Source organism: Protobothrops mucrosquamatus, unplaced genomic scaffold (assembly GCF_001527695.2).
Source record: "Protobothrops mucrosquamatus isolate PMUCROS unplaced genomic scaffold, P.Mucros_1.0 scaffold873, whole genome shotgun sequence".
In the NCBI taxonomy this organism is placed as follows: Eukaryota; Metazoa; Chordata; class Lepidosauria; order Squamata; family Viperidae; genus Protobothrops; species Protobothrops mucrosquamatus.
The window spans coordinates 608,001-632,319 of NW_015387127.1; the positions used below are offsets into that span (position 1 = coordinate 608,001).

At 43.8% G+C, this 24,319-nt stretch overlaps 1 protein-coding gene across 1 annotated transcript in view; it reads right to left on the bottom strand.

The window, feature by feature from the left end:
- XPO6 (exportin 6) overlaps positions 1 to 24,319 on the bottom strand; it is a 54,321-nt gene that overhangs the window by 24,265 nt on the left and 5,737 nt on the right. Inside the window, 9 exon segments of the mRNA XM_015819187.1 lie at positions 468 to 576; positions 4,005 to 4,114; positions 4,555 to 4,681; positions 9,371 to 9,824; positions 13,619 to 13,696; positions 16,235 to 16,394; positions 17,522 to 17,719; positions 18,382 to 18,494; positions 19,275 to 19,365. Of these exon segments, the coding sequence (XP_015674673.1) occupies positions 468 to 576; positions 4,005 to 4,114; positions 4,555 to 4,681; positions 9,371 to 9,824; positions 13,619 to 13,696; positions 16,235 to 16,394; positions 17,522 to 17,719; positions 18,382 to 18,494; positions 19,275 to 19,365 (1,440 nt within the window).

Sequence of the window (24,319 nt, forward strand, 5' to 3'; positions counted from 1 at the left end):
GGGGCCAGGGTGGCTGCTCCTGACACCATCAGCCCCCACACACAGAGGCCAGCGAGCGCATGGGGCCGACAGTGTCCGTCAGCAGCCATAGCCTGCCGGCCCCTCGATCGGCACACTCTGGGGCTCTGCAACCCACCAACAGCAGTTCAGAGAAGCCGCCTCTGAGCTGGGAGGCTGGCCGACAGCTGAGGAGGCGATGCAGTGGGTCGTGCCCGGGAAAAGGAGAGCATGCGAGGCCAGGAGGGATGGGACAGGGGGGGGAGGGAAAGCAGCCGTGCTGGGATGCATCCGACCACGTGGGACCGCGGTGAGTTAGTGGGCGGCTGGTTGAAGAGGGACGGTTGCCATCTCTGGGGCATGGCGCGCGTGCCCACAGAGAGAGGGCTCTGAGTGCCGCCTCTGGCACACGTGCCATAGGTTTGGCACCACTGGCCTATAGGCTCCCGCCTCCCACCTCCGTTTCTTACGTCATCGTCCAGCGTCTCATCGTCCAGCTCTTCCAACTGGGCCTGGTTGTATCTGAACTGTATTCGGTTTAGTACTTCGGTCAGCAGCAAAACCAAAGCATCCTCGTACCTGGGGGAAAGCAAAAGGGTCCAAAATGAGGAAGCGGCAGGAAGGAAGAAGAAGAAGCACGTGGCCTCGTGTGTTGCAAGGAAGTGCTCCAGCTTGCCCTGCTGAAAAAGGAAACCACCAAGACCTGTTCAAAACTCTCTTCAGCAAGCAAGGGATTTATGTCCTCAAGGCATCGTGTGCAGGCAAGGTTGACCCATGGCTTGCTGTGAATTTTGCCAGACAGAGAAGTCCCCAGTTTATTGAGTCATCCCAGGACTGATGACACCGGGCCCCTGGAAACCATTAGAGAACTGTAGCCTTTAAAAATAACAATAACTCTTTCTCAGTGATTGGGAGCTTTGAAGGGAAGTTTGGTGACTTCTCAAAACCAAGAGAAATAAAGAGTTTTGAGAGATTCTGCAGTGCTTTCCTTCTTCCCCCAGACTGCAAATGAGGCGTTAACTAAAAAGCGAATTTGCTTAACGTTTCTGCCGGTTGATATGCGGAAATCTGCATAAATTTGCCCATGGAAATTTATTTGCCCGCTTTTCCTTGCACGGTTTGGATAAAACTGGTCCCACTAGGGCAGAGGTCCCCAACCTTTGGGGCACCAGGGACTAGTTCCATGGAGAGAGGTTTTTCTGCGGGCCGGAGGGGATCTGGTGTTGTGTGCTGCCTGCATCCCAGGGATGGAGCTTTCCTTGTTTGTGCGGACCGGTTGCTGGCATGCCGTGGCCCGGTACCGGTCCATGGACTGGAGGTTGGGGACCCCTGCACTAGGAAATTCTTTTTTCTGAAAAAAAGCACTTGTCCTTCTCCAGTTGCAGATTAAGGAGTATGAAACGTAAATCCCACACATTTAATTTGATTTTAGAATAGATATTTATTGTGATTTTTATTATCGCCTGTTCACCGCCGAGTCCCGTAAGGGAGATAGGGCGGTATACAAATCTAAATAAACATAAACATTTCAGTGCCACTGGTTTAGGGTAAATTAAATTTCTCAGATTTGCAGTATGGCCTGGGGAGGATTATTTCCTAGAAATAAGGTGGTTACTAACTGCATATTTAGAAGATAGCCCATTTCCCCACAAATTAACCTCGTTGCAATTTAAAAAATAAAATAAAAATCAGCATACTCGTAGATCTAACTGAGATTAATTGCCTGGAAGTGACTTAGCAAAATTGCAAGAACTATTTTCTGCCCCATCCTTCTTTCAAATGAAAAGAAAAATACAGGTAGTTCTCGACATCATGACCAAAGTTACAACAGCCCCCCCCAAAAGTGAGCTTTGACCGGTCCTCGCACTTATGACCATCGTACATCCCCAGTCACATGATCAAAATTCAGGCCCTTGGCAATCGGGATGTTTTTACGATGGTTGCACTCTCCCGGGATCATCTGATCATCATTTGCAACCTTCCCAGCTGGCCTCCAACAAGCAAAGTCAAGGGGGGGGGATGCCGGATTCGCTTAGTGACTGTAGTAAAAAAGGTCATAGAATCGGGCGCAACTCATTAAACCAAACCGCATTGCTTCAGTCCCCTGTGGTCATAAGGGCTACCTGTATGTGATTTTTCTCCTTCATCTGATATAAACATGATATAAATTCTTTGGGCCTGTTTCGCAAGAGGTGGGAAACTAACCTTGGAGTAATATATTAATCAGCTTCTCAATGCTGCCAGAAGCAAACTAACAAAGGGGGGGGGGGAGAAGAAGAGATCTTGAAATTACTTGTAGATGAGAGTTGTCCTCCTAGCCCAGGAGACAGACCTGATCGTTTTCTCTTTCAGATATTTGTCCTACAGAAACTAGCACCAAAGCCTGATCCGGCTGCTCTTCTCATAGGAGACAAGCAACATCTGAATAGGATACTGATGTGAATTGGATCACAGAGGAATACCAGGCAGGCAGGCAGGGAGATGAACAAGGCAACCGGCAGCCTCAGTGTCCCCCGGATCATGTGAATACGACACTCTTCTCCTGAATAGACAAAGCAGGTTAGGCTATGCTAAGCAGAAGTCTCAAAGGCTGGCCCTGTGTTGCAAACGCAGTCCCGTTTACATCTACACACTCAACTCTCCACTTCCTGTTCCAAGGATTGCAGAAAGAGCCATGGGGAAAGAATGGCGGCCCTTTCATAAAAAATAGTGCAATCTTATCCTGCTTCTCCAGGCCTTGCTATTATAGGGACAGCTGTGCTGGCTGGCTCCCCGTTCACTCTACTCCAAGTCATAAACTCTGATGGAAAGAGTTTAAGAATTGCTCCATTCTTAATGAGCCAGACCACAACATTGTCTTCCCATTTACATTAGCTTTTTTGTTCTCAAACGTATGACAGGGAGGACTGGAGGATGCGCCTACTGGACATTTAATATGTAGTTAAGAGGCTGCGCATTTCAGACTGCCTCCTACTAAGGGTTTCAATTGAAACAGCTCATAATTCCATGTTCCGTGATTCCCCACGCATTGACTATGGTTCCTTTGCTCTTTCCCAAGCAAACAGCATGGCGTATGACCAGTGGTGGGATTCAAATAGGTGAACAAGCGGTTCTCTGTGTGGATGCCGCTTCCGGAAGTCCGTTCTGGGCCCGGGCAACAAACAATTAGCTACCGGTTCTGCCGAAGTGGTGCGAACCGGCTGAATCCGACCGAAGGAAGGAAGGAAGGAAGGAAGGAAGGAAGGAAGGAAGGAAGGAAGGAAGGAAGGAGTGGTGGGATTCAAATAGGTGAACAACCAGTTCTCTGTGTGGATGCCGCTTCCAGAAGTCCATTCTGGGCCTGGGCACAAAAAATTAGCTACTAGTTCTGCCGAACTGGTGCAAACTGGCTAAATCCCACCACTGCATATGACCTCAACTGAGTCCCAAATTTCTGTTGTCAAATGATGACATTTGTTAAGTGCCTCATTTTACAACTTTTCTTGCCACTGCTGTTAAGCAAATCGCTGCGGTTGATAAGTTAGTAACCCACTTGTGAAGTGAATCCGTCTTCCCCCATTGGCTGTGCTGGTCAGAAAGTTACTAAAGAGGACCACGTGACCTTGGGACACGGCAACCTTCATGAGTCAGCTGCCAAGGTCCAATTCTGATCCCATGACCCTCGGGATGCTGCAACGGTTGGAAATGTGAAAAATGGTCGTAAGTCCCTTTTTTCCCATGACGTTGCAACTTTGAACGGTCACTAAATGAACTGTAGTTAAGTCGAGGACTACCTGCTTTCCCAGAATATGTCTGAAGGCAAGATGGGTGCCACGGAGCAACGGAAGAGATTCCGTGAGAATACACCTTTGGTATTAATACCAAAGCTGGGTAGATTTTCGCGGTTCTGAGCATCGCTGCAGGGACCTTGAACTCTTCAAGGGACACGGACAAAACAACGAGTCAGGTAATCAAGGCATGTCTTTTGTTTGGTGCCCAACCTGAACAGCAAACTCTGTGTGGCTCACCTGTTGAGTACTGCTTCTTTATCTGCCAAGCGATTCTTTATTTTACTGGTCAAATAGTCCAAAAAGAGAGCCCAGATGTCTAAGCAGGAAAAGTAACCTTCATGGGTGGGCTGAAACAGGCACAACAAAAAACAGGCTGTTTAGCCCCACAACTGGTGGTGAACAGATACATTTGTAAGTCATTCCATAAAAAAACCAAAAAAAAACCCAAGCCTTTCCCCTTCTATCCAGAGATCTGGTTTTCTTTTAAGGAGCAGATTCCGACTGAACCCGGACCAGTCCCTTAAACGAACTGTTGTTAAGTTGAGAACTACCTGTACATAGGTAGCCAAGATAGCAAAACATGCATACAGGTTTTGCAGGGGACAATCCACAACCCAAGACGGGCGCTATTTCGAAATGCAAGGTTAGTCAATAAAAGGGTAAAAAACCAATCGGATTTCCTACCACGCACAACTGCTGAACCAAAATACACAGAAAATAAGTTTTGCGTTTATCCAAGGCAGGGGATCGTGACACGGGAACCCAGCTGCCCGTTTTAAAGCCGTACCTGGTGAAATGTGTACTTGAACAGCAGCGCGAGAAATTCCACCACCGGGAACTGCGAATACGACTCGATCCTTCTTAAGTGGACGCTCACAAAAAGACGTAGGAAATCAGTAAACTTCTCTATGTAGCTGCAAGAGAAAGGGGAAGGAGCCCCGAGTCAGCAAATGGGGGACACTGCTAAAGAGCAACCAAAGAAGAAGGAATTAAAATCCACTGGATTGTTCTTTGAAAAGGTAACAGGTTTGTCCATTTTAACAATTGAATTAAAGCTCTACAGTTATTACCTACACAGCGGGCAACCCTTCATTCCATTATTACCTGAAACAGCAGAAAAAGACTCTGGTCAAAAAGCAACTTTTGTGCTTGTTCAAGCTAAGAGCTTCCACAATGAGACCCCCTTAATGGCTCATGCATTTCACCATTGCTGACATTGGATGGAAAAACGGGATTAGTTAAAAACGTATCAAATAATTGCTGGAAACGTAAACAAAAACCAGGCACTTACTATCATCTCTGGTGGGTATGCCCTTACGCAAAGAAATTTTGGTTTAAGATTCACATATGGTTGGAAAAGATGACCAAAATGCAGAGAGAATTTAAACCAGAACTGTTCTTGCTAGGAATATTTGGACTTAATTATGGAAAAAGAGAACGAATATTTAATATTACATGTACTGACAGCCGCGAGAATAGCATTTGCCCAATTTTGGAAAAGTGAGAACTTACCATCTGACCAAATTATAATTACAAAAATCTTAAGAATGTGCAGAAATGGACAGACTAACGTTAGAGATTAAAGAGAAAGAAGACTCAAGTTTATTTTAAAACATGGGAAAAATTCTATCAATGGTTAACAATACGAGCTAGCGAGAAAGGAATGTGAAACTTAATAGGCTGAATGAGACCTATTGATTAACTATTGCTTTCATGACTATTGCTATTTTTAGTGATTATAAGTGTCTCATACTATATTAACTACTGTTATTTAATATTTGTACCCGGACGATAGTCCGCTTGCTAAAGCGTTGAATGACTACTGTACCTATCTTAACTCTATTTCCCAATCCTACCCAATACTTATACCGACCCTATCCCCAACCCTAACCCTTTCCTACCCTTATAAAACCTAATAAATTTTAATAATAAAAAAAAAAAGAATTCTGTTCGTGTTTGAACAGAATTTCCTGCCAACAGATGTTTCTACACCAGGGCTCTTCCAACTTGGCCCTTTTATGACTTGTGGACTTCAACTCCCAGAATTCCTCAGCCTCCTGTTCTTCACTGAACAGAGAGCAAGTTGCAAGCCAGGATACTAATTTTCAGAAACTACCCGTTCCCAACAGGTCTAGATATTGTGACATGAAGCATGAGTGCAAACAGCCTTCTTTTTAAGGTTAAAAAAAAAACTTGTGATATAAATCATTCTCTCAATACTGGGTAAAGTCTTCTTTCATCAAGCCAACCAATTGTAGAATAATACTATGCCAAGAGAATGAAAAACCAAGCTGTCACTCCAAACATTCACTGGGTCTGATCCCCATCTGTAAGCGGAACTCGCGGCCTATCAGATCTTTACAAAAACCGCTAATTCGGAAAAGCTGGTTAGGCAAAGTAAATACGCAAAGATAAAAACAAAACATACAATTTCAATGTTTTGAGCTACGTTTAGTCGAGTCACAGAATTTAGAGCGCTACAGCGAAGAACTTTTTTTTTTTTTTAGCAATTCCCATATTTTCAGCATATAAGTTTTATTAAATAAATAAATAAATAAATAAATAAATAAATAAATAAGACACAATCCATCATCGATTTGCATTTATTTGACCTCTAAGAAAGCAACACACTCTATTCAACTTCTATCAGGATTTCAAGGACTACCTGTGAAAATGGGAAGGGCCAACACCTGCTTTGTGCAGGTTTGGGGAGCTCCAGGGAGTAAAATGGCTTAAGGCAGGGCTTTTCAACCTTTTCACCCATTGTACTACTTTTAGGATATGGCAATATCCGAGTACCACCAGTTGCCTAGCAAGGTGTCAAAAACTGGATGACCAAAAAAAAAAGGAAAAAAGTGATAAAGTACAGGTAGTCCTCGACTTACAACAGTTCGCTTAGTGACTGTTCGAAGTTACAATGGCGCTGAAAAAAGTGCCCCCCAAGCCACAGCCAAGCAAGACACCTGCCTGCCCACCCGGTGGCGCTCTTCCTCCTGTCCGAGGTTTTCATTGTTGTGAGCATTTCTGTTGAGGATTGGCAGTTGGGGTGGGTGGGGGGGTGTTTGGTTTTTATTCCCCCCCATCGGCTGGGTGGTTGCAGCAGGTTTTGGTCACTTCACATGACCCTGGGACACTGTGACCGTCATAAATATGAATCAGTTGCCAAGCATCTGAATGTAAATCACAAGACCCTGGAGATGCTGCAACATTCCAGCTGATTGGTGCTTCTTCTGGGCTCAGCAGAAGCACCAGGATCAGCACCAAGCTCCAGCTGGAGCCTGGTGCTGATCCTGGTGCTTCCACTGAGCCCTGACAGCCCTGCAGCTCCAGCCGTCTCTCACTCAGGCTTGTGCGGTGCTGCCACCGGTTCAGCTCATTCCCCTCCCCTGCTACCACTTTTCTAGGATGGTTGCGTACCACCTGCCAGGTGCCAATGTACCACAGGTGGTACCCTACCACTGGTTGAAAAGCCCTGGCTTAAGGCATGCATTTTGTCCCTTACATTCCCCCAAATGGCAAAGAAAATCACCCATGAAAAAGGTTTGGGGTGCCAGGAAATGCTGATGGGCCATCTAAAGCGTTGGTTGCCATTTTTTTCACCTTTTGGATGTTTCTCTGTACATCATTCTAGTAATCCTGACATCCGTCTTGTTTGGAAGTCCTCCAATTAAGAGATGGGCCACACTCTTGGGCTCACCCAAGAACCGTAACTGGGAGCCAGTCTTAAATTAGGACTGCCTGAGGTCCCCACTTTAATCCAGGAATAACGTGTGACTCAAATAATACAATCAGTTGTCTGCGCTAGCTTTCAGACTGTCCTACCTGCACCGGCAATGAAGAGGAACTGCTGCTGCTGGAAATAGGAGGGAAAGAATTGGTGGACTTTGCAAAACAAGCAAGGGAGGTGTGGAAGAAAGTCTCAGCTTGGAGACTTCAGCCAGAATGGAGGGATTTTGAAAGGTTTAATTTAATGCAGGGGTCCTCAACCTTGGCAACTTTAAGACTTGTGGACTTCAGCTCCCAGAATTCCTCAGCCAGCTTTGCTGGCTGAGGAATTCTGGGAGTTGAAGTCCACAAGTCTTAAAGTTGCCAAGGTTGAGGACCCCTGGTTTAATGCATCCCAAGTTTTCTCTCTCTCCCAATTTAGCACTCCCTTCAGCCAATCCACCGCAGCTGTAGTTGCTAGGGCAACCACCCAGGTTTAACAGGTATTTCACTCAATATCCACCCCCCCCAGCTTCTCTGGAGTAGGAAAGAATTCTAGAAAAGAAATATGGTGTTAAGAGATCAAATAGGGGTCCAAAGGTTAGAAGGTTGGTGTTGCTCAACCTCAACTGCTTGGAGATGTGTGGACTTCAACTCCCAGAATTCCAGCCATGGGTCCAGAAGGTCCAGAGCAATGTTTCTGGACTTCAATTTCCAGGATATCTGAACTTCAACTCCCAGAATTCCATAGCAGCAGCATGGTTGTCTGTGGAATTCTGGGACTTGAAATCCAGAGATCTCAAAACGGCCAAGGTTGAGAAACACTGGTCCAGAGATGAGAATTAATAAGAGATGAACTGAGTATTGTGAAGTTCTGACTGGTGTCCTCAAGTCATTAATATGTACTAAAGAAAAATCTCTTTCTCAAGGACGACAGTCTATACCAGCTTCTTTCTAAGAGTTTTGGGTTTGTTTCATTTTTTTAAAGAAAGCCTTCCAGAGACATTCAACTGCAGGCAGAAATTTTCCTGCCGGTTACGGCTGATCAGCAGATCAGCAGTAAAATGCGAGGGCTGCATTCTGCAACTGTTCCTGCCAACCTCCATTTCAATAGTGCTTGCCAAAATCTAAAATATCCCTTTTATGCTTTTTGGTCCTTCCTCAACTGCTGTCAAAACAAGCCCAGAGGCTTTTGGATGGAGTCTACAAAAAAACCCAAAATCCAGGCAGAATCTCATCAAAGAATCTCATTGACAAGGAGAAGAAAATCAAAAATAAAGAACAGAATCGGGTTTTGGAATGCTCCTTGCGTAGTTTATTTCCAAGCAGCTCAAATTCATTCCAACTACCGTACCTGAAGCTGTTCCAACAATTCTTTAGGAAAAAAAAATTAAAATTCTGCCCTCATTTTGTCCAAGCGCTGACCGCATCTCCCACTGCCCTTAGCTAGCACAGCCCTCGGGAGACCCCCCGACACATTCCTAAGGCCTCTTCTCCCTCAAAACCAGACCCTTCCACCCATTCCTTCCGAAGGAAGATGCCAACCAGAAAACAAACATCCTTTTACCTCACCGGGTCTCTTCGGCTGCTTTCAGCAACAACCGAATGGAGGCCAACTGTGAGATCTTGAACCACCTCAGACCTGCAGTCAAAGCTGTAATGAACGGGGGGTTGGAGGGGAGAAGAAACACAACTCCGAGACCACCGCAAACTCATTTCTGCCAAGTTGACCGCCCACACAGCCAACGTACCTGGGTCACACTTACCTGGCTGTTTTCCCGCCTCCATCCCGGGGCTCTGAAAAAAGGCGATTAGACACACCATGCATAACAAGTCATCGGCAAAGGTAATCTTGAAGTAACTTGAAAAGCGGCTGGTTTGAGGCGCTCAAGTCTTACCTCTCGTCCAGCTGCTCTAGCCGGCTCTTCACGGTATGGGTGTTGTTCTCCTTGGTGATCTTCTGGAGGAGGTAGAAGGTCTGCTGGAACATCCGGAGTAAGTACTCTTCGAATTCCACGGGCACGCAGTTCTTGGACATGAGTTCGTTGATGCAAGACATGGCCAGGACGCCCAGCTGGCCACGTTCGTGGCTCAAGGCGGCGTTCTGGTTGCTGCCGTTGAGGGAGGACATCTTCCTGGCGCGGGTGTCGCAGCCGAAGCGGGCAAAGTAGAAGATGGTGGTGAGGAGGGAAGGGGTGATACTAGTCGACAACGGGATCCAGCTAAAAAGGTGGGCTAGGCACTCCAAAGCCAGGGAACAAACGTACTCGCTCTCTGCGTCAAGGACGGGGATTGGCTGGTTCAGTAACTTGGCTGCACGGGGACTCTGCAACAGGCTACTCAAAAGGTCACCTGCAGAAGAGAACACACACATACACATGAGTAAGTTCAGTTAGGTTAAGAATTGCTAACAATAGGCTTATGACTGGTCCCTTAGCGACCGTTAGCAAAGTTATGACCACCCCTCCAACAAAGCTACTTATGGCCCAAGGGCTGTGGGGACCCGGTGAGGGGTGAAGCAGGCTCAAGGGCTTTGAGGACCCCAAGGGGTGGGGAGCAGAGTACAAATGACAAAGGGGATGGGGAGAGGCCTTGGGAGGTTTTGGGCAGGCGCCTTGGTGCCTGCAGTAGCCTTCTCCTATCCACTTTGTGTGCTACTTAATGACCGCACCAGAGAGATGGAGGGGGGAGGGTCATTTAAGTGAGTCAATCTCACTTAACACACATCATGACATGTGGCCATAATGGGCAGGGTCCATTATAGTCATAGGTCAAGGGCTACCTGGATCTGATTTTTTACCCCAGCAGCCTAGTGCAGTGGTGGCGAACCTATGGCACGGGTGCCAGAGGCGGCACTCAGAGCCTTCTCTGTGGGCACACGCGCCGTCGCCCCAGTCCTAGGCCTTCACCTGGGTTTTATAAAACCTTTTCGCTTTAGGCCTCCGCTGCCGTGTACAAAAAAAAAAGGTTCAATCAATCAGTCAATTTCAACTTCTCGCGGGAAAAATAAAGAACTCGCAAAGTTGGAATTGATTGATTGAACTCTTTAGCCCCACCCAGTTCTGCCGTTACCACTGAAGCCATGCCCACACAATGGACCATGCCCACCTAATTGGCCACACCCACCCAATGGGCCACACCCACCCGGCACCCGACAATACATAAGTGGGTTTTAGGTTGCAGGTTGGGCACTCGGTCTCTAAAAGGTTCGCCATTACTGGCCTAGTGGAATAGACAGGAAATCCTGCTGACTTGCCCTTGAAATAGTCCTGAGAGCTTGTTCATTGAGAAGAGGACCTTCGGGGTTACCAGCGTACTCATCACCCCTCTCGTGTTTCTGAAGGGAGCTTCTGGTCACCCCTAATTAAAACTGGGCAGCCAATATCAAGCAGGAGCCCTGTTTTTTAACGAACAGACAGCCCGTGCTGGCGTCTGTGTGCGAGGAACGCAGCAATCTGTGCTAATGAGAGAGCCAGCCTCTGCAATTTCTTAGGATGGCTTTAACTCAGTGGTTCTCAACCTTTTTAATGCCGCGACCCCCAACCGGTCATAAGTCGAGGACTAAACCGGTCGTAAGTCGAGGACTAAACCGGTCGTAAGTCGAGGACTAAACCGGTCGTAAGTCGAGGACTACCCAACCGGTCGTAAGTCGAGGACTTTCCCTGCCCGGGAGCACCGCGCATGCGTGGTTCCGCCCCCTGCGCCGGCCGAGGCGTAGCTGGCAAGCGGCAGAGACGGAGCAGGCCGACNCAGATGACTTAGTGTTAACATTAACTCAGCCAATAGACTCGGTAATTGACTTGGTTGAAATTATTGCACAATATGGGAAAGTTTCTGGTTTTAAGGTTAATTGTAATAAGACTAAAATATTACCGAAAAATATGTCTATGAATGATAAAGATATGTTAGTTACACTCACAGGTTTTGAAATGGTTAAAAAGGTAAAATACTTGGGAGTTTATATTACAGCTTCTAATGCTAAATTGTATAAGAATAATTATGAATCTTTATGGGTTAAGGTGCAAAAGGATTTAAATGATTGGAAAAAATTGCAATTATCTTTGTTGGGGAGAATTTCAGCAGTAAAAATGAATGTCCTTCCTAAATTTCTTTTCTTGTTTCAAATGATCCCTATTTTAAAAAAAGATGCTAATTTGGAGGATTGGCAAAAGGGTATTAATAAGTTTATTTGGGCGGGCAAGAAGCCAAGAGTTAGGTTTAAGATTATGCAAGATATAAGGGAATGAGGAGAACTTAAAGTCCCCAATTTAAAATTGTATTATGATGCGGTGGTTTTGACATGGATTAGCGATTGGCTAAATTTAACAAATAGAAATATACTTTCTCTTGAAGGATGGGATTTGTTATTTGGTTGGCAGGCATATTTAATTTATGATAAAAAGGTAGATAAAATTTTAAGGTTCATATTTTAAGAAGTGCTTTATTACGAGTTTGGAAGAAATATAATCATAAATTAAATTATAAAATTCCTATCTGGGCAATTCCAGGACAGGTAATAGAGGGGATATCTAGGGGAGTTAATTTGGATAAAGTTTCTTATAAGGAACTACTTTGTCCGGCAGGACGAGATTGGCAACTTAAATCTTTAGTAGATTTGAAACAAGAAAACATTGAATATTCTTGGTTTTATTATAACCAATTGTTAATGAGGTGGCGTTTGGATCAAAAAGTTGGTATTACTTTACAGGATGTAAATTTGATGAAACAGATTAAAGATCAATCTCAAGCTCATATTAAAAGAATTTATAACGCATTGATTGAATTGGATTCAGAAACAGAATTGGTTAAGGACTGCATGATAAAATGGGCTCAAAATATACAAGAACCGATCTTACTGGAAACATGGGAGACAATTTGGATTAGAAACGTAAAATTTACTCAAGCTCAAAATTTAAGGGAAAATTTTTATAAAATGTTTTATAGGTGGCATTTGGATCCTCAAAAATTGTCCTGCATGTATCCTAATTTACAACCTAAGTATTGGAGATGTGGAAACTTAGATGCAACCTATTTTCATATGTGGTGGACATGCAGGGAAGTAAAGGCATTTTGGATTAAGATATGGTGGAATATTCAAAATATTTTTAAGAAAAAGATAAAGTTTAAGCCGCAGATATTTCTGCTGGGTATTATGGAAGATTTGGATAAAAAAGAAATGGATTTGATGTTGAATTTGATAACTGCTGCAAGACTACTAGTAGCTCAATGTTAGAAAATGGAACGTTTGCCCACTATAGAAGAATGGTCACTTAAAGTCTCAAATTTAGCAGAAATGGCCAAGATTTCCGCTTATGTGAAGGGTTATTCACAAGAAAGATATATTTCGGTTTGGAGAAGATGGATAGATTATATTGAGAGTAAATATGGTACTAAAAAATTTCACTTGGTTTTTGAGTAAATTGTAGAGTATTAATGTAGTTTATATGTTATAATAGGTCACTTATTTTTACTTATAATTATTAATATGATGTTATAATTATTGTGTTTAATATTAGTATATTTGTTTAAAAGAGAGTTAAAGGATGTTACAGATTTGTTAATCTAATAGTTGATTAATGTTAGATAGAGTATGGTTATTGTATTGTTAACCCTGTGATTGGCTCTGGGAAGTGGGGAGGGAGGGAGGGGGGAGGGGAAGGGTGGGTTCTGGGGGGGGAATTATATTGTAAAACTTTTATAAAATTTTCAATTAAAAAAAAAGAAGAAGTGTGGACTTCAGCTCCCACAATTCCCCAGCCAGCACACCTCTGAAAGTTGCCAAGGTTTGAGAAACATTCCCTAATTCATAAGGGCCAGAAGTCCGGGGATACACCACAAATCTACCACAACTTTTCTAACAGTCACTGTTATCCCTCCAGAAACAAGCAAAGAACAACATCACAATAAGGTGCGCCGTTGCAATTCCTGTACAACTTGCAAGTTTTGTTTTACAGAAACCATCTTGTCTTCCTTCCCTAGTCCCAGATACCGATTTACTCCCAAGCTGTAGGTGTCACTGTGAATTACAGGTAAACCTCGACTTACAATTACAAATGGGACCAGAATTTCCACTGTTAAATGGTTGCTAGTTGAGGACTACCTATACAGACACCGAATGAGAAACAAAGACTGACTCAAGATTTTACCGCTTTCCCGGGACGTCGGAGATGGCGGAGGTGTGGCTGCCGTAACACTGTATTTATCCCAGATGCTCTCCAAAATTCCTGCCAGGAAAGAAGACCGAAGTTTCAGCGGCTGCAAAACCTTTCGCCTATTCAGTGTTAAGCCTCAGTTACAAGTTTGTTATTCCAAGCAGGTCAGTGGAATTTGGGTAATCTGAGAAACATTTTTAACCTCAAGCACTTAGGACTTGTGCTCTGGGCATCACGGTCTCTTTACCTGCCAATCAGCATCAGATTCTTGACTGTTTCTTTCAAGCCCCCAACATGAATGCTGAAGGAGAATGCTGCTAACATCTTTTTCTTAGCAGGAAAAATAAAATGGGTGGGAGGTCTTAAGATAGGGCTTTTCAACCAGTGGTACAGGTACCACCTGTGGTACATTGGCACCTGGCAGGTGGTACGCGACCATCCTAGAAAAGTGGTAGCAGGGGAGGGGAATGAGCTGAACCGGTGGCAGCACCGCACAAGCCTGAGCGAGAGATGGCTGGAACTGCAGGGCTGTCAGGGCTCAGCGGAAGCGCCGGGATCAGCGCTTCTTCGGGGCTGTCAGGGCTCAGTGGAAGCGCCAGGATCAGCGCCAGGTTCCAACTGGAGCTCGGCGCTGATCCTGGTGCTTCTGCTGAGCCCAGAAGAAGCGCCGATCAGCTGGAATGTTGCAGCCTCTCCAGGGTCTTGTGATTTACATTCAGATGCTTGGCAACTGATTCATATTTATGACGGTCACAGTGTCCCAGGGTCATGTGAAGTGACCAAAACCTGCTGCAACCACCCAGAAGACGGGGAGGGGGAATAAAAACCACACACACCCCCAACCCACCCCCGCTGCCAATCCTCAACAGAAATGCTCACAACAATGGAAACCTCGGACAGGAGGAAGAACGCCGCCGGGTGGGCAGGCAGGTGTCTTGCTCGGCTGTGACTCGGGGGGCACTTTTTTCAGTGCCATTGTAACTTTGAACAGTCACTAAGCGAACTGTTGTAAGTCGAGGACTACCTGTACTTTATCACTTTTTTCCCTTTTTTTTTTTTTTGGTCATCAAGTTTTTGACACCTTGCTAGGCGACTGGTGGTACTCGGATGTTGCCATATCCTAAAAGTGGTACAATGGGTGAAAAGGTTGAAAAGCCCTGTCTTAAGAGACAGCAGGATTCCCAGAAACAAAACTGATCATTAACAGGGCTACTTTGGCAACAAATACGAGGTTGTTTGAGGTTCGGATTTTAATCAGTGGACTGTTAAAAAAAATGTGTCTGCTTGTACTCTCCTGAGGTCTGTCATAGTTCTTGTTTCAGAAAGAAAGAAGTTGATGGGGAAACAGAAACATTTAAAATACTGTATAGCGTGGGAAAACGGCTTAGAAACTCTTCTTTTACAGTATTAGATTTCGAAGTCATCCAAACTATGCAATTAAAAAAGAAATACTTCCTCGTACTTTGTGTAGTTAGACCAGAGTTTCTCAACCATGGCAACTTTAAGATGTGGGGACTTCAATTCCCAGAACTCCCCACCCAGTTCAGCTGGGAGTTGAAGTCTTCACACCTTAAAGTTGCCATGGTTGAGAAACACTAAGTTAAATTAAGCAACCTACTGCCATCAGTGGGACGGCCACTAGTTTTGAAGGTTTCATAGGGGGATGGGATAAATTCAGGGAGAATATGATTATAAACAGCTATGCTCATGAAAGGCTAAACTCTTCATTCCTAAATCACCGTAGCATACCTACATTCTAACTGCAGGAGAGAGAAGAAGATCACCAAAGATTCCTCTCCTGCTCGTGAGCTTCATGAATGCATTTACTTGGCCACTGGATGACCCCAAATCCTATTTCAGACTCCTTAGATATTGGTAGTTCGGGGGTGGGCTTGACTTTGACTTTTGGGGAGAAGTATGGCTGATATCAGAAACCCCACTAGCACCAAAGCAAGCTCAGAACTGTTGAGGGCTATCCTAAAGTTGCTCTAGGAAAGGACTTCTCCTTGACCAGTCTCTCCTCTATTACACTGTATTTATTACTGGCTATGGCCAGCTAAAAAGTTAACATTTTGCGTTAAAAAAAAAAAGAGGTTTGGATCACACACAGAGTCAAACATCGATAACATTCTAGGATACCCAGAATGCTCTCTGCTTCTCCACCCGTCCATCTTTTTTGTTACCTACTGATGTATTCTCATTTTTTTCACTGTTTAGTGTATGGTTCTATTATTTTAATTCTGCTGTTTATATTCTTTTCATTTCTTCCTTTTTATTCTTGGAGCAGTGGCTCCAACCTTTGGGGCACCGGTGGGCACCAGGGACCGGTTCCATAGAGAAAGGTTTTTCCGTGGAGGGTGGGGTGATTTTGCATGCTGCCTGCATCCCACGGATGGGGCTTCGCTTGTTTGAGCGGCCCGGGGTGCTGGCATGCCTGCGGACAGATTCCTGGTCTAGGGTAGCCCCAATGGCAAGACAGGGCAAATAAATTTAACAAATAAGTAAATGAATAAAGTGAAAGATGCTTCAACATCCATCTAAAGGCAAACTGCCAGCTTCCCTTGTCAGCTGCCCCTTGCCATATAACCTGGGTTTTCCTGTCTCACTAACCCGTGAGAAGTCCAAGGACATTCTGAACCTGCTCCAGGAGTAGCTTCCGCAGCTCCTCCTTCCGGGCGATGCTGAGGTCCTCCCGTGGGCAGGCCAGCTCTTCGGACGTGGTCTTCAGCATGATCAGTCCAAGTGGAGTTGTCACTGGGGACTGGATCAACTGTTAAAAGAGAATGGATTGTTAGCATGAACAGCTTTCTTTTTATTTGTCTATCTCTCCATCCCTCCATCCACCCCCCCATCTGTCCATCGATTGATCCATCCATCCATCCATCCATCCATCCATCCAGTCAACCAACCAACCAACCAACCAACCAACCAACCAACCAACCAACCAACCAACCAACCAACCAACCAACCAACCATCCATCCATCCATCCATCCATCCATCCATCCATCCATCCATCCATCCAACCATCCATCCATCCATCCAGTCAACCAATCATCCATCCATCCATCCATCTATCCATCCATTCCTTGGAAAGCTACCTGCAGAATCAATATATTCAGAATAGAGAGCCAGTCTGGTGTATAAGCGGTTCTCAGTTAATGATGGTCCTTAGGACTGGAATTTCTGTAGCTAAGTAACATAGTTGTAAAGCACATCACATATCTGCATCGCTTAGCAACAGCAGCTCACATTGCCGCCATTAAGCAAGCAATGCGGGTCTTTATAATGAGTCCTTAGGCAGCTCACAAACAGGTTGGCAGGCAGGGTATAGTGCGAGCCTGGCGGCACCAGGGATGGTTACTGCCAGGTGGAGGAAGGCGCAAGTACTTAGCGGAGTGACTTGTGATTTTCCCTATCAGCTTCCCATTGACTCTGCTGGTGGGAAGCCAGCCCAATAGGTTGAAAATGGGGATCGTGTGACCGGAGGGCACGGCAACCGTCATAATGTAAGATGGCTGCAAATGTCCAGATCGTGATGATGTGACTATGGCCAGTGCTGGGATGTGAAAACCCGAGGACTTGTCACGAGTCTCTTTTTTCAGTGCTATTACAACTTCGAACGGTGGCTGAACAAATGGCTGGTAAGCGAGGATTATACTGCAGTGATTAAGACATCAGGAAAGGAACCAGGAGACTACGAATTCTAGTGCCACCTTAGACACAAAGACAGCCGGGTGACTTCAGGCCAGTCACTCTCTCTCAGCCCTAGGAAGCAGGCAATGGCAAATCATGTCTGAAATTCAGGAGCCAAGAGTGACTTGAAGGCACCAGCATAAGAACGGATAACACTTCAGATGACCTTGTTTTCAAACAGCAGAGTTAGTTTTTAATCTCACCTGTAAAATATTTGTGAAGAAGTCATGATAAAACATGGGCCAGTCTTGCCGGCCAATATCCACAATGACCTTACAAAGTTTGTTTCGGATGAAGTAAGGCAAAGTTTTATGGTGAGCTAAAAGAAGTTTCGGCAAGCAACTGCGAATCTCTGTTTTATCCTGAGATGGGACCCCAAGCCACATCTTATTGATCAGGTTCTGAAACAGACAAGATATCATTATGAACCAGATTCAGGATCTTTTGAAACATAACCTCCTTTGCTGAGGTCTACAGCTAATATTCAAGGTACTAAATATAGAGGTTAGCGTGCTAAAAATACCGAATCTAAAAAAGATGTGCTACTTGGAAATCTGCTTTTATTTACTAATTGAATTCAGCGGGAAAGTATTTAGTTACAATTAAGAGGTGGGTTCTCGTTCGTGGAAGAAATTAAAGCTCTACTAATTCATGCCAGTAACTAATATTAGGATTGCGGGAGAATAGAGAAATAGGCAACTATGGAGACTAATTTAATCTCATTTTGATCAAGTTGATTCATGCTTGAAAAAATATATAACTGTATCTAACTCAGAATTATACATAAAAAAATAAAATGCTCTCTCCGTCACAAATAGCCATAACAGAGCTTGAAACTAACTCCTTTTAAAATTAATGATAGCTTTATATGCTTCATTTTATAGCTTTCACCATCCACACACAAACATTTCTGCTTTCCTTATGAACTGTTTTCAACTGAAACGAATTGAATAATCTGTTAGGGTGCGACATTTCTTGGTTTCCCCCTCCAACACACGATTCTGTTCAGTTTCTACAACCCAAGTAAAGTTACGAGAATGGTTAGTCCGGTGTGGTAGCTCACCTCAAATACTGTTAAACTATACATCATGACGTAGTCATTTCTCGTGCTCGACAGAAAATAGAGGCAAAATCTCCAGGCACCGACTTGCTGGGCAAAGTTATTCAGAAGCTCTTCTGGATAGACAAATAAAGCAAAAATAAAATCAAACATGGATTAGAATTTGGAACAAGAGGAGGGACCGAACAAGAGAAAGCCACTTCTATATCCCTCTGTTTTACGAGAAAAGCCAGAAGGCCTGGCCCAGAGCTATTTATACCATTATTTACATTAAAGTTACTATCGATCAGAGATTCTAAAAACTGCAGCCAAAGACCACTGGGCTTATAAAAAGAATGACTGATATAACACTAACCACAGGACAAACTTATTTTTAACCTGCTGATGTTTGAAATGCTTAAAAACTTGCTTTTCATTTGAGCCACGGCGCTTAAAAAGTCTTGGTTGATCTAAGGTCGGTTCCCCAAAGCTTGGTGGTTTTCAATGTACCTCTAGCCCACTCTTGCTCTAAATAACAATTATTCATCAAAAGGAACACAAGAGAATAATGTTTCATTACAGTTCCCATCCCACTTTCATCAACCTTTATACCTGATGTCTGCCCGCAAATAATTGCTATTAAGCTAATTAAGATTCTCTGGCAAGGAAAGTCTTTTCAAAGGATCTGACGCTGGCTGGCAGAGGGCCGCAAGTGACAGATCATTGCATTAAAAGAGAGAGAGAGAAGCAAAATGTCTTTAAAATGGGAGGAAAAAATGTGGAATATTTTTGAAGGGTGCACTTCAACTTGTGCTCAAAGGAGCTTATGAGAGTAGACACCAAACCAAAACGAAGTTGCCTTCATTCTGAAATTTGGGGCGAAACTTGGGGAGAAAATGGGAAAGAAGACGGCTTACCGATTTCACGCTTTCTCTCGTTCGTAGTGCAGTTGTGGAAAAACTCCGTCATCAGGCTCTCCAGGGCTCGGAGGGAGGCCTCCTCTGATGCCTGCCAAAGAGACGTTTTAAGAGGAATCGTCACACTTGGAATGTTTACAAAATGCAGCCTGATACTGTTGCAGAAAAAAAAAAAATCTTTTATGCATTCTAGTGGTTCAACATTGGACTGACATCCACCTAGGCCAGGGATGGCGAACCTTTTAGAGACCGAGTGCCCAAACTGCAACCCAAAACCCACTTATGCATCGCCGGGTGCCGGGTGGGTGTGGCCCATTGGGTGGGTGTGGCCCATTGGGTGGGCGTGGCTGTGATGGTAACGGCAGACTGGGTGGGACTAAAAAGTTCAATCAATCAATTCCAACTTTGCGAGATCTTTTTTTTCCCCGCAAGAAATTGAAATTGACTGATTGATAGAACCTTTTTTTTTTTTGGCACACGGCGGCGGAGGCCTAAAGCGAAAAGATTTTATAAAATCCAGCTGAAGGCCTAGGACTGGGGCGATGGCGCACGTGCCCACAGAGAGGGCTCTGTGTGCCACCTGTGGCACGCGTGCCATAGGTTCGCCACCACGGACCTAGGCTTCTGCCTGGCTCCACTGGTCGTGTTCTTCAGTCCCGATATTGCCTCCACCCAAGTTCCCAAACATTTGAGCAACAATACTCAAGAGTGTAGGTAGTCCTCAAATTAGGGCCACAACGGAGTCCAAAATTTACGCTGCTAAGTGAGGAATTTGTTAAGTGAGTTTTGCCCCGTTTTATGATTTTTCTTGCGGCATTTGTTGAATGAATCACGGTGGTGGTTAAGTTAGTAACACGGATGTTAAGTGAATCTGGTCCCCTCCCATTGACTCTGCTTGTGAGGAGGTCGCAAAAGGGGATCACGTGACTCTGGGACGCTGCGACCATCATAAATGTGAATCAATTGTCAAGCACCCGAATGTAAATCATGAGACCGTGGGGATGCTGCAACAGTCATAAGCCACTTTTTTCAGCGCTTTTTTAAGTTGGAACAGTCACTAAATGAACTGTTGTAAGTCAAGGACTACCTGGAGTTTATATTGCAAGCACATGAAGGCATTCTTTGTAGGCCAGTGTATAACTGGGCTCAATTTTGGTCATAAGTCAAGGACAACCTGTACCTAACCCAGGGGTAGGCAACCTTGGCTCTTTTATGACTCGTGGGCTTCAACTCCCAGAATTCCTGAGCCAGCATGGGGGAACTATGGCCCCCTCATGGCTTGTGGACTTCAACTCCCAGAATTCCTGAGCCAGCATGGCTCAGCTTGGAAACCTCTCCCTTTCCCCTCAGCATGGCTGGCTCAGGAATTCTGGGAGTTGAAGTCCACAAGTCATAAAAGAGCCAAGGTTGCCTATCCCTGACCTAACCTGTATTTTCACTTTTGCTAATGTAAAAAGAGACCATGTTGAAAATGTAGCCACTGTTTACTAAATGACATTTGAAGAACAGCAGTCCTAGCTGTTGTTCTGATGTTCACCTACTTAAGACCAGTTTTTCTGTCACTTTACTGTTGTGTGTTATTTTTCATGCCCTCCTTATTCGGATGTACCCAGTTCTGATCTTCCAAAGATGCTTTTAACTAGCCCCTGTTGAGAAGCGTTGAAGTGCATTTATAAGTGGAAATTTCAAATCAAGTAAGACTGTTTCAACTTTAGAAACATACAGGAATACGAACACTGAGTCAGTCCATCTGTTGAGTTTCTCCAATTTTCGCAGGGTAGATTTTATAATGACAGTTTCTCCTACTTTTATCAGGACTATTTGTGCTCACATTATTTAGGAAAAACTGAATTTGGGCTGGCTTACTCACTGCAACTTGTATCTTAGCAACAGACCACTGAATTTTCACCGGCTCTTCATAGTTTTAAAATAGAAAGCACTTCCATAAATGACTTACTCAGAGGTTATTCCAGATCTGAAAAATACGGAAAACTGTCAAACTAGCCAACATTTTAGGTTCGAATTTAATTTCTCCTTCACAACTCTTCGAAAATTTATCTTTCAAATAGCAAAACAGGGTTGGCTCTACTTTTTCATCGTGCTTTTCGCAGTTTTCTCCCATGCTTATTTATTTTATTTGTTAAATTTATTGGCAGCCCATCTGACCAAAAGGTAACCCTGGGTGGCTTACAATATTATTATATTATATCGCACAGTCATTATTATTGAGAATATTCTTGTTCTCATCTGGGTTCCAGCTCGACTTGAATGTTTGGACCAGATATTCTGGTCCTCCGCTTTACTTTGGAAAACAGGGTAAAATCAGAGGTAAAATCAAGAACGGTGATGTTGCCATTGAAATATGTTCATTGCAGCAACGGATTAAAAACACTTTTAATTTGCTCTCTGAATCTTTGGTCCTTTTCGATACAGCATTAGCCCAGGGGTCTCCAAAGTAGGCAACTTTTAAGATTTGTCGACCTCAGCTCCCAGAATTCCCAAGCCAGCAGTCTTAAAATTGCCAAGTTTGGAGACCCCTGCCCTAGCCAATTTGGGTCTTTCTGGCTTATTGAGTAGGGAGTCTGCACTACTTCTAGCTTAGTCCAGCTGCAGCTTAGTCCAGCTGCAATCTTGCCCACAAGAAATGACTGTCAGGCGAACAATAATAATCTCTTTCATTTGCAAAAACAACACTTTTAATGCATGTTCTACAAGGCTGCCAAACCCACATTTGTTGAACTATTAAGTGTTCTTGCTACAGCCTTCTCTATACAGTACGATGCCAAATGTTTATAAAATATAAGAATCATTTTTTTCTGGATCAGGCCAAGTCCCCTTCATCTAGAATAGTTAACAAGATGTTCTGAGCACTTGCACACAGAAAATGGTGCGCCAGATCTCTGTCACCATTGTTCCCCTTCAACTAATATTCGGAAATGCCTTCAACCAGGCCAGAATACTGGATCTTCAAGACCAAGTGCTTTGACAGACCTGCTGTCCATCAATTTAGTTAACACTCTTTGAAACTGATAAGAGCCGTAGTGACTCAGTGGTTAGAATACAGAATTGCAGGTTAACTCTGCCGACTGCCAGGAGTTCGATCCTGAAGGTTGACTCAGCCTTCCATCCTTCCGAGGTCAGTAAAATGAGGACCCAGATTGTAGGGGGCAAGATGCTGACTCTGTAAACTGCTTAGAGAGGGCTGCAAAGCGCTGTGAAGCGGTATATAAGTCTAAATGCTATTGCTGTTGCTATAACACTTACTATACAGTACATACAGTACACAAGGATCTTTGGAAAAAGAAATGTAAAAATGATGTCCCAATTATTCCTTATATACAATTTTTAAGTCAGAATTTATGATTTCCCTCTTCCCCTAAAGCATTATGAAGGATTGGCCAGTTATACACTAACATCCTTGCTTGCAAACTGTTTAAAGGAATTGGGGCAGGACTACAATACAATGCTGTTTCGATTTACCAAGATGCTTTTCAGAATGAAAAATACATTAGATTTTCTATATTTGAACAGCTACACAGCACTTCAAAACCCATGTCTTCCCAATGACTAATGAATTCAAGCTTCTTCCTCCAGGCATGTGCTTGGAAAGAGGATATTTTTAAAAAGTTGTACTGTAATGATTTTCCATGTCAACACAAGCTGCTCTCCTCGCTAACTCCAATTAGTGGCCGGGAACAGCAAGAATTGATTGTAAGAATAGCTTTGATGTAACAGGGTAATCCAACCCAATGTGTAATTACAAGAGGGTTTAAAACCAAGAAACAAATTAACGCTGGTGCCGATGAGCAGAATTCAAAACCACTAAGTACTTGGTGACAATGCTAGAAATTTATTTCCCTAGGCTTTTTGCAATAGTATTTGGAAAGGTATGTGTCTCTTCATTTAGTCATCTGCATGGTAGCTATGACTGAGAAATAATAATTCAACCATTTAGGAAGCTTGGGATCCAAGAGAGAATCTGATCAACCATCCGAGCCATGGTGGCGCAGTGGTTAGAATGCAGTATTGCAGGCTAACTCTTCCAACTGCCAGCAGTTCGACCCTGATCAGTTCAAAGTTGACTCAGCCTTCCATCCTTCCGAGGTCGGTAAACTGAGGACCCAGATTGTTGGGAGCAAATCTGCTGACTCTGCAAACGGCTTAGAGAGGGCTGTAAAACACTGTGAAGAGGTATATAAGTCTAAGTGCTATTGCTATTTTCTTAATTTAAACCCGACAAACTGATTGGATTATCACAATCCTCCAAATGGAAATAGTTCTTCAGACTGAAAAAAACTCCACATCAATCTCTGGGTTGGTTATACTTTGTTAGTAATCGTGCAAGATTTTCACCAATGGATTCACAGAATTTTAAAACACATTTTAAGAATTTCTACAAAGGCAGGATCATTAAATTGTGTACATACATACATACATACATACATACATACATACATATAGGCTTTTGTATCTAAGGTGGGACTAGAACTCACAGTCTCCTGGTTTCTAGGCCAGCATCTTAGAAAAAATTAAGATTTCCCCCGCCCCTCGGTACAGTGTAGTAGAAAAAGGTATTTTACAATATCTATTTTATTTCTATAAGGTAATCATTTACTACGTTATCTAATCACCCTCCCCATTCCTTGCTATAATTTTTCCCAGCCCTGAGTACCTTTTATAGCATTTTTCAGGGCAAAATACTTCATAACTCCTATTTAATTCCAAACAAACCCTGTAACTCAGTTGAAATCTTAAGATTTTATTTGCTCCACCTGTTAGATTTCCACCTTGAGCCCTGCCAATAAACAATCAGAAGCTTCACAAACATCAGAGTCTTCGTAGTTCATTCTTTTGGCATGAACACAAACTTAGGAGTTTGAAGCACACGGCGCTAAACAAGATTCCACAAATTTATCACTCACTTTGGTGAAAAATAATAGCATTTAAAACGAAGATGGACTGATAACACAAACGAAGTCTCCTGCTTTCAACTCCATATAAGAAACTTCCTTCTCAAAGACTGGAGGAGACCCATTTTACAGAGG